Below are 10,973 nucleotides of genomic sequence, written 5' to 3' on the forward strand. Positions count from 1 at the left end.
TGAATCAAAGGATTCATGTCTTTTACTAATTTTGGATGGTTTTTAAAAAGCACTGTTTCTTCAAATATTCTTTCTACCCATCTCCCTCTATTATTTCTTTTAAAACATTGGATCAAATGTATGTTGGACTGTGTCATTCTATCTTCCATACTTCTTAACTTCTCTTTTTTCTATTTCTCACCTTTCTGTTTCTCTGTACTCTTTTCTGCATAGTTTTCAGATCTATCTTCCAGTTCACTAAGTCTCTCTTTAGCTATTTAAAAAAAATTTTTTTTTTTAATATTTATGTATTTTGGAGAGAGAGAGAAAGAGAGAGCTAGAGAGAGAGAGAGAGAGAGTGGGGAGGGGCAGAGAGAGAGAGAGAGAGAGATAGGGAGAAAGAGAACCCAAAGCAGGCTCCAAGTTCCACACTGTCGGCACATAGCCTGACATGGGGCTCAAATTCATGAACTGTGAGATCATGACCTGAGCTGAAGTTGGATGCTTAACCGACTGAGCCACCCAGTGCCCCACACACCTCATGTTCTGATAGACTGTTTGGATAAGCAAGAGGAAGGTGTTCTCGTGGGTCATGATAGCTGCTCAGCCCCCAGGCTGTGCTACAGTGAACAGTACCGTGTGCTCTGGGCCTTCATCAGGCCTGGGCCAGTACGTATCCCACCTCCCTGTATCTGAATTACATAGGTGGAGACACCTCAGCCACTTCCATGATCATGACAGCTGTCACAAGGATAAAGAATATGAAAGTTTTGGGGCGCCTGGGTGGCTTAGTCGGTTAGGCGTCCAACTTTCGCTTAGGTCATGATCTCACGGTTCGTGGGTTTGGGCCCCGCGTCGGGCTCTGTGCTGGCTGCCGGCTCAGAGCCTGGAGCCTGTTTCGGAGTCTGTGTCTCCCTCTCTCTCTGACCCTCCCCTGCTCACGCGGTCTCTCTCTTTCTCTCTCCTAGAAATAAATAAAAATATTTAAAAAAAAAAGAATATGAAAGTTTTGAGAGGAGGATAGGATATTTTTGGCACATATCAGAACTTGGTTCTCAGACACCATTTCATTCCTTGATTCCTTGATTCCTTGATTTATTCCTTGATTCCTTGATTCATTCATTTAACAAATGTGTATTGAGCTCTGACTATATGTCATTCACTGTGCCAGGCACTGGGAAGGTAGATCAACTGTCCTTGTCTTCAGGAAGCTCGCAGTGTAATGAGCAGGCAGTTAATTTCACTGAGGCATGCTAAGGGATACGACACGTAAGAAGCCTTGGGAGAGGCACTAACTCAACTTCAGAGCATTGAAGACGGAGGTGGTATCTATATTACATCCACAGGACCAGCAGGAGTAATCCAGGTGGAGAGCCAGGGAAGGGCATCCCAGGCAGAGGGACAAGAATGTGCAGAATCACTAAGCCAGAGGGAGTTTGGACTGGCCAGAGCGTAGTCAGGAGGGCGTGAGAGTGGAGCCAGGGAATAATGGGAGTCGAGCCTGGAGGGAGTCTGGGGCCTCAGTGTGGGTGGCTCTAAACTGGGGTCCTTTGAACTCTCTTACCTGTGTAGTGAGTGATGCTGTCAGGGTTCTCATGTTCGTTTCTCTTGAGAGCCCGCTCTTGCGAAAGAGAAGGAATATGGGCTTGGGATTCAAGGCGGCTTATATTGAGATTCCCGCTCTTCCTCTGTCTGAGTGATCATGTAATTGATTTAGTTACTTTCTCTCAATTCTCTTTCTTGTGTGATAAATGAGTCAGAATGGACCAGACAGCTTCCTCAGACCTCCTCCGTTTCCGATATTCCGTGGTGTCATTTGAAAGTAGGAGAAAAAATGGCAGCATCTGCTTACACACAAGCTGACATGAAGGTGGTGCTCCCATTGATGAATATTTGCAGATATTACCCTGACAGTAGTTCTGGCAATTTCTGGCTCCCAGTTAGCTGTTTTACTTCCAACTGTGAATTGTGCATATTCATAGTTGAGTGGATATTTGTTCAATGAATAAGTTCTTACATCTGAAACAAAGCATTAGCAGTATGGCTTTGATTGCTTTGCAACTAACCCAGCTTTTATTCTCTTTGTAGATGAGCTCTTTCTGGAACAGCACAACCTCTCTTTATCCTCCATGGAGCTCATGATGCAGAAAAGCACCGTGCACAGCACTGCACCTGTGGCCTTAACAGAAACTGCTCCAGGGTCCCAGCAAAGCCCTTCTCTCCAGGTCACATCATCTCCATCTGCCACTATTTTTGATACAGTCTTTTTTAACCCAGGAACACTGACCCAAAGCATGACAGATCACAGCATCTTTGCGGCCAATTATGCGTCGATGACGAGCAGCGAGGTGGTCAGAGATGACGATGAAATGGATAACTTTTTGCCGGAAACCCCCTGGGCCACTTCGCGTGCGGTGTCTCCGCTACCGCACCTCCCAGTCAGCCAGCCAGTGCTGACTCCATCTTTACCCATTATTTCTTCACAGGATGAGCGAATGACATCAGCCTGGCAGAACACAGCACACCCACCAACAGCGTATGCTGAGTCCTCCAGTCGTTTCAGTGCTTTTTGGCCAGCTTTTTCCACTTCCGAGGGCGTACTGCCAGGTCCCAGTAGGAATTTGGTGCTTTATCCTACTGACGCTTACGGGCACTCAGCAAGCAGGACTTTGCCGGAGATCATGGCTTCAGGAACAGAGGATGTGGAAACGCTTCTTTCTAGCTCTCTGGCGGCACAGCCTCAGCTCTTAGGCAGTGGCGTCATGCCACAGGCTTTCCCCCCCTGGGACGAGGTCTCCCCACCTCCCGAGGACGTTCTGGCCACTGGCACGCACACATACCCTGATGTGGCCACGGCTCTGAGTCACAGTCTAGAAGAAACCATCTTCCCAAGGACAGACCCCGCTGCCAGGGGGCCACAGACAGCCGGGGCTTGTAGCCGCCGCAGTACAAATTCGGCTTTGTTCTCCTCTCTTGCGTTTGTGTCCTTCTCTACTCAACTGGCCGAGGTTTCTTTTAACTCCTTTCTTCCCGGCAACGCCAGGGAAACGTCAGGATGGCCCGGCGAGTCCGTGGTCCCCCGTCCTGTGGATGACACTCACGTCCCGAGCCCGGCGGAGTCGTTCAGACCGTACACGTGGTGTGCGTCCTGCACCGCAGCATCGCCTCGGCACGCGGTGTCCGCGAGCCTCGTGGAGAAAGACGTGGGATCCGGGGATGGTGCCGAGACCCTGACCGTGACCACGCCCGGAGCGAGCAGCATCTCTCCGCCGAGCAGCACAGTAGTGGACTTCCCTGACTTTGAAGAAGATCCCCAGGACTTTAATACACTTTTCCCCTCCAGACCCGTCATTCCGCTTTCTTCTCCTTCCGTGGAAGTCTCTGGAGCGAGCGTCGGTCTGTCAGCCAAGGTGGGGATGAAGAGTGTTGGGGCCACACAAGTGCGTCCTTCCCGTGGCCACCTCTCTGCACCAGTGTCACCGGATCCTGCTATGCTGGGTTCCTCCTCTGTCCCTGAAAGCCCAGGAACGCCATCCAGCCTGACAGCTGCGTTTCCCTCGCCCCTCGGCAGCGTGCTCCCCGACTCTTCTCTCTCGGGCACAGCGAACCAGAACACGCCGGTGCTCTCTCGCGGAGACCCGAGTCTTTTTATGTCTTATACTCAGGCACCAGCAGTGGAGCCTTCACTCTTCCTCGACCCGGAGCCTGGCAGCTCTTCTGAACATGCCACTGGCCACAGTTTGGATTCTGCATCCAGTTTTTTCCCCACCCCGGCCCTGGGTCCCAGCAGCCCGGCGTCTTCATCGTCAGAAGCACTCGCCTCTCCGTCTGAGGGGGTATCAAGTGATGCGTCGGCCTTCATCTCTCAGGCATTTTCGTCCTTGGTTGAGACACTCACATTGTCTGACTCCGTCAGTTTGGAGGCCCCTCCGCTTGCCGTTTCCGTTCCTAATTCCATGAACTCGGAACTTTCGCAGCTCTGGCCAAGTTCAGACCTTCTTTCAAACACATTCGCTTTTCTTCCTGGCTACTCTGAAATGTCCCTACTCTCCAGCTTCCCTTCGGATTCTCGCAAGTTCTCTGAGGCATCCACGGTTTCACTGACCGGTCCCGAAGCTCGTCTTACCTCAGCCCTCACTGAAGCTACCTCCTATCTTGAGTGGTCACTCATCGCCCATGAGTCAGCAGTCACCACCCTGGAGCCTTCCAGTTCTGAGCCCACCCTCGGCATTTTGACTCTTGGGACTCACTCCCTCTCACCTCTGACTGCTTTTCATACAACCCCCCTTTTAGCGGAGTCTTCCGTCTTTCCAACTCCGTCACCTTCCGGCGACGATGTCAGTGCTACGGACAATCACACACCTGTCTTACCCTCTTTCTCCAAAGTCATTCCCAGCACTATGCTTCTGGTCACTGATGTGTACCCATCGTCAGCCGCCTCGTTCGTTTCTGAGGCGAGCCCCTCACTTCTTTCTACAGAGCCGGTACCTGTGGGTCCATCATTCACACCCACAGACTCACCAGTGCTCGCCTCCGCTGACCCGGGCACACCCACCGCCGGTGCTGCCCCTGATTATACTGTTGACGGCAGCACCCCGAGCAGCAGAACCACGAGCCAGAACCCCCAGGAGAGCAGCTCTGCACGCCCCCCACCATCCCTTCAACCCATGCTCGCCTCCACTCCTGAGGCAGCAGTTCATACTCCAGCGCTGGCCCCCACCAAGCCGCCATATGTGTGTGATATTACAGTTCCCGACGCCTATTTGATCACAACCGGTAAGGCCCTCTTCAAGTCCCTTCTCTTGGTTGGGGTGCCCTCTCTAAGGTGCTCATATGGAATGCTGAGACACAGCATCATGGGAAAGAGCGTGGGCTTTGGCCCAGAGAGTCCTGGGCAGTAACTCTCACTCCTTCGCCCTGTTCCTGTGAGTTCTCTGGACAGTTAATGAGTCTCTCTACACCCTCATTTCCTCAACTATTAAACAAGGATGATCATGGCACGTACTTTGTTGGGTCATTGTAAAGATTTAAATGTATCACTGCTTATATAATACTTAACCCAGTGCTTGGCACATAAGAAACACCCACAGAGCACTACCTGTTAGTAGTAGCAATGAGAAAAATAAAAAGATGTAAACGAGCCTTAGAAACATTTGCCAGGAGCTTTGTCTGTGAAACTCATAACCCGGAGCCTGCGTAGTTGGTGTGGTGAAAACAAAAACCTTCATGTGCCGTTCGAGCAGTTAGTTGGGCAAATGTGTAAGTGCAACTGCTGTGATTTCTTCCCATTTTATTATTCTCTACCTTGAAGGGGGGGGCCACTTTGCTCTCACATGTTCCTGGAAATGTCATTTGGATCCTGAGAATCCAGGAAAGAAACAGGAGCATCTAAACGTCCTCTGATCTCGGTCACAGGCTTTCATCTCTGCCCCTTGTCCGCAGCCCGAGTGCCTAGCTGACAAGCCAGCTTCGCTCGCATCTGCCCAGCTGCTGCAGTCACACGGAATCGGAGCACATTTGATGTCATGTCTGTACACGTCCGCGGCCTGCGTGGTTGGGCTCTCTGGCTTTTTATTCCTGAGCATTACAGGCTGCCTGTTAAGTCTTAATGACCTGTTCATATACCCTCAAATGTCATAGAGTGTTGGTGTGCAGCCTGGCTCTGGGAGTTGATTTTGATGGAGATGGAGCATAGAAATGAAGACGAGGGAAGAAGATGGCAGGAGAAGTAGAGGAGGAATCGAGTGGAGGGACAAGGAAGGAGGAGAACAGGGACAGGGGAGGTGAGGAAGGAGGAATCACACCTGTGAGGCGAGCCATGTATCCTCTGCTTGACCTGGTGGTGACCCGTCCTCTGAGACGGTGGGAGCGGCTAAAGCCTTTGCTCTCCTAACTCTCTCCCTCCCCCAAATTAGGAAGTACTTGTGAATTCATGTGACAAATAATTATTGAGCACTCAGCATGCGTGAGGTGCCTTTAGAAGGTTTAAGGGACATCTAGATGAATGGCGCAGTTCTGACCTTCAAGGAGCTTAGATTCTAGTGGGGGTGGGGGGCAAATGAGCCGTGCTTTCTCGGTAGCTGTGATAAGGTTGAAGCAGAGTTCTAGAAGAGTGGCTCTGGGATGACGAGGGCTGGGTTTGGAAGGACATGTATTGGACTTACACACTCAAGAAGGCTGTCGTCTGGAGATGGAGGGAGTGAGCACAGGTGGAGAGGTCAGACAGCCCAAGGATGTTCCACTTGGCTGCTTATTGGACTGTGCGGTGGGAGGGGGAGGTGATTATGCTAGAAAATGAGGTTGGGGCAGGTGGCAGACGTTCGTCTGTGGGATGACAGTAGTCCTGTTGAGAGAGAAGAGTTTCTCATAGACAGATACTTTTTCTTTCATTCTACAAAACTTTCACAGTAACTATTAAGTGGTCAGCTACAAGAAGCGCATTAAAAGAACTCCTGAAAGCTTCTTTATTTCTTGAATTCCATGACCTTTATTGATACTTATAGCTGTAATGTGTCCTTTCAAATTAAAATTTTTTTTAATGTTTACTTATTTTTGAGAGACAGAGCATGATTGGAGGAGGGGAAGAGAGAGAGGGAGACACAGAATCTGAAGCAGGCCCCAGGCTCCGCACTGTCAGCACAGAGCCCAGCACGGGGCTCAAACTCAGCACACTGCGAGATCATGACCTGAACTGAAGTCAGACGCTTAACCGACTGAGCCACCCAGGCGCCCCTCAAAATTTTCTACAAATAATGAGAAGCCATTTTAGAAGTATCTCGAAGAATATCAGATATATATAGCATGGATTAACTTTCTTTCTTTTTTTTTTTAATATTTTTTATTTATTTCTAGGAGAGAGAGAGAGAGACAGCGTGAGCAGGGGAGGGTCAGAGAGAGAGGGAGGTGCAGATTCTGAAATAGGCTCCAGGCTCTGAGCTTTCAGCACAGAGCCTGACAGGGGGCTCTACCTCACAAATCGTGAGATCATGACTTGAGCTGAAGTCGGACACTTAACGGATTGAGTCACCCAGGTGCCCCTACATTGTATTTTTATTTATTCATTAAAATTTTTTTAAATGTTTATTTATTTTTGAGAGGCAGAGAGAGAGCACAAGCGACGGGAGTGGGTTAGAGAGAGAGGGAGACACAGAATCCGAAGCAGGTTCCAGGCTCTGAGCTGTCAGCACAGATCCTGACGCGGGGCTCAAACCCACGAACCACGAGATCATGACTTGCACAGAAGTCAGACACTTAACTGAGTCACCAAGGCGCCCCTACGTTGTATTTTTAAGTGGAAATGGTGCTATCTTCTGCTGTCAGTGGCATCTTTGACCCATAGGAAGGATCACTTCATGTAGAATCTTCATTTAGATTTGGCCTTGGTTTCATTTTAGTAATTACTTATCAGAGAGAGAGGGTTGGGATGAGTACTTGTCCTCTTAAAAGATTCTGTTTACGGAATTCTCTAATAAAAGTAAGAGCACTCTGTTGATCCTTGGTGGACTCTTGGAGAGCATTTGCATGCATCATCTTTTTTAATTTTTTTATTAAAAAAAATGAAAAAAATTTTTAAGTGTATTTATTTACTTTGAGAGCAAGCAGGGGAGGGGCAGACAGAGAACGAGAGAGAGAGAGAGTTTCCCAAGTTGTCAGTACAGAGCTCTATGAGGGGCTTTGAGCTGAAACCAAGAGCCAGATGCTTAACCGACTGCGCCACCCAGGTGCCCTGACTGCATGTGTCTTTTAAGGAATGAGGCTATGCGGAAATTAGATATTCAGAGAAACTGTAAGATATTTGTTGCCGACGATCCTTTTCCCCCAAAGACTCTTATACTCATAACCTGATGTTACAGTTTTAGGTCTTACGCAGATTAACTAGAGAGGGTGGAGGTGATCGTGGTGGGCCGTGTGGACTGTTCACAGTAATACCTGGATGGTTCTCCCGAGTGATACCTTTAGCTGGGGCTACGTACCATGTGCGCTTCCTCGTGTCCTCTTTTGGGTTGATCTGTCACTGATTTTCCATTCTGTCTCTACACTCCCTAAGTTTAGCTTTTGAGGTCTTTCCTCCCTCCTTCCCTCCCTTCCTCCCTCCTTCCCCCTCTCCATTCCGCCATCCCTCCGTCCCTCCCTTCCTTCTTCCTTTCCCTTGCTTTTCCTTCCCACTCATTGTTGCCTTTCCCTTTAAAATCTGTGTTGCAGTCTAGTTCTGGAGCCCATGTAGGCCCAGCCAAGCTGGCCATTGGTGTGACCCAGCAAGGCAGTCAGGACGTCCGGAGGGAGAAGGCCCTCCCTGCTTTTACTAGCAAAGTTACTGATCGGTAGAGAAAACAATCAAATGTAACTTAAACGTTTGTTTCTTTCAAAGAATGAGAGATACAGCATGATTCTGTCTCTAGTTTTAAAAATTAAGAGTAGAGAAGAGGGAAACTGAATCATAACTTCACATGTATTTAGATNTTTGTTGTCCTGGTCTCATGAACTAAAGAAGGCCCTCCCTGCTTTTACTAGCAAAGTTACTGATCGGTAGAGAAAACAATCAAATGTAACTTAAACGTTTGTTTCTTTCAAAGAATGAGAGATACAGCATGATTCTGTCTCTAGTTTTAAAAATTAAGAGTAGAGAAGAGGGAAACTGAATCATAACTTCACATGTATTTAGATTCTGCATTATGAGAAGTTAATGGAAGAGGAAAGAAAAAGTAAGAGAATGGGGAGCAGGACATGTTTACCAAACCCCAAGAAAGAGGCTTACTTATTACACATTTAGAAATAGAATTTCTTAGATGTGAAAGGAGAGTTAAATATAGCTAGGCTGTGTTATAAGAAATATTTTATTTCCTACATGGGAATTGTGAACATCTTTTCCTCTCCATTATTAGTGGTAAAAACCGTTCACTTCCTGGGTTAGGGTGGGTAGGAGACCTCATTTTATTCGAGGAAGAGGTCATCTAGTTTTGAGCAACATCTTAAGGCCTTTTAAAATACTCCTGCTGAGTGTTTTTAAAACTCTGTGTTTTACCATTAGGGACGTAGCCAAGAGAAAAACCTACTATTTGCCCAGTTGGAAATGAGAACTCTGTGTTCTTTGTTCCTTGATGGGGCCCCAACCACTGATCCCTGGTCTCCTCACCCCGGGCAGAGACGGTTGAGGGTTTTCGTAGCATGATGAGCACAGTTTACCTGGAAGCGTCAAGATCCACTCCTGTTCCTCTATTCTTTCCTAGTCTGGGCCTTATTTTAAAAAATGATTTTGGGCGCTGCCGTCACAGTTTGGCACAACACGGGCTCTCTGCCTTGGGGACCAGAAGGGTGATGCCCATGGTGCTCATAATGAAACTGATGTACGTTTGGTGGTTGGCTTTGCCTTGCAGTGCTGGCCCGGAGAGCCGTGCAGGAGTACATCATCACATCCATCAAAGAGGTGTTGAGGATCCACTTCAACCGTGCGGTGGAGCTCAAGGTGGGTCCCTGCTGTGCCGGAGCCCAGGTTAAAGGTGCATCTCCGTCCTAGTACCCTGTTTCCTCTCTCCCTCCTGCTGGTGAACGCCTGCTCGTCCTGTGGATAGCCGTTCAAACGTCCCTTTATCGGGGAAGCCCTGGTCCCCCATGAGGCCAGGTTTAGTCCAGTGGAGAGATGTGTTGGCAGAATTGGAAGAAAAAGTCTCTAAGACCAGAGCTGGGGATGATGACGTGATGCTCATGCGTCCCTCGATTTCCATAAAAGCACTTGCATTAGAATTTGAATTAGATTTCAGAGTGAGCGCATATGCATATATCTGTACCTTGAGGGAGGTATTTCCTACATTTTCCAGTGGACCCTGTGTTCATACCTCCTCTCCTGTGATGAGGTGAGAGGACAGGCTGTAGACCTGCACCATCCCGAACAGAGCCACGAGCCACATGTGGTTCCTGAGCACATGAAATTTGGGCTTGTCTGAATTGAGATGTGCTGTCAGTCCAAAATTCACACAGGATTTCAAAGACGAATGAAAAAAAGAAATGGAAACTATCTCAACCATAATTTTTTACGTTGACCACATGTTGAAACGTCGTTTCAAATATATTGGGTTCACTAAAATTAATTTCACCTGTTCTTTTTATGTTGTTTAATGTGGCTACTAGAAATTTTAAAATTGCATTTGTGGCTCATGGATTTCTTTTGGCCGGCACTGCTCAACAGAATAAGGGCTCCTTTATATGTGGATTAAATGTGACAACTTTGAATTTGACCTTGTTAAATACAACTTGGAATTCTCCATAACTCATTATTCGGTTCATATTATTGGCCCTTCTTCTTTCTCGCTGTCTTTGCTCTTATAATTTTATGCTGTTTTTGAGAAGGTCAGCAGGTCTGTAAAAGGGATAACTAACATAAAATTTTGATGATCTTTGTAGCCCTCCCCCTTCATTTAAAGCTACCCATTTATTTTTCACCTTACCTACTCTGTTATTTTTCTGCTTTGTACAACTTCCTTTAATTTTGAGTTACAGTACTCTCACATTTGATAATTATCGTCTTTTGTATTTTTAAATTTTCATAGGTTTATGAATTGTTTGCTGACTTCACTTTCCTGGTAACATCTGGGCCTTTCGTTTACACGGCAATATCAGTCATAAATGTCCTTATAAACAGTAAACTTGTACGTGACCAAACTCCTTTAATCCTGGCTGTGAAACCTTCCTTCCTTGTTCCAGACTCCAGGTTCCAAGTGCACACGGGTGAGAAAACTCAGCATGGTTGTTTTGATTTGTCAATAAAATGTCATTTTATTTTTTATGTTTTTAAAATATTGGGGAAGGATTAAAAAAATTTATTTAAAATTTAAATAAAAAACACCTTGTAATTATGGAAAATTTCCAGCAGATGCAGGCATACACAGAATAGTTGAATGAGCCTCCTTGTATTTATTATATGGCTTCAGCAAATTTCAACTCCTGAGTCAGTCTTGTTACACATCTGTATGCCACCTTCTCACATTATTGTGATCTGG

The 10,973-nt window shown here is 47.2% G+C and overlaps 1 protein-coding gene across 1 annotated transcript in view; it reads left to right on the forward strand.

Annotated features, from left to right (window-relative positions):
- Nucleotides 1–1,740: 1,740 nt before the first annotated feature.
- The window catches only part of KIAA1549 (KIAA1549 ortholog), a 91,519-nt gene continuing 82,286 nt past the window's right edge, over nt 1,741–10,973 (forward strand). Inside the window, exons 1-4 of the mRNA XM_077781081.1 lie at nt 1,741–1,801; nt 2,068–4,755; nt 9,354–9,442; nt 10,524–10,701. Coding sequence (XP_077637207.1) covers nt 1,741–1,801; nt 2,068–4,755; nt 9,354–9,442; nt 10,524–10,701 — 3,016 coding nt within the window. The remainder of the gene's footprint in view (nt 1,802–2,067; nt 4,756–9,353; nt 9,443–10,523; nt 10,702–10,973) is intronic.

The sequence above is a fragment of the Crocuta crocuta genome, unplaced genomic scaffold, assembly GCF_008692635.1.
Source record: "Crocuta crocuta isolate KB4526 unplaced genomic scaffold, BGI_CrCroc_1.0 scaffold228, whole genome shotgun sequence".
In the NCBI taxonomy this organism is placed as follows: domain Eukaryota; kingdom Metazoa; phylum Chordata; class Mammalia; order Carnivora; family Hyaenidae; genus Crocuta; species Crocuta crocuta.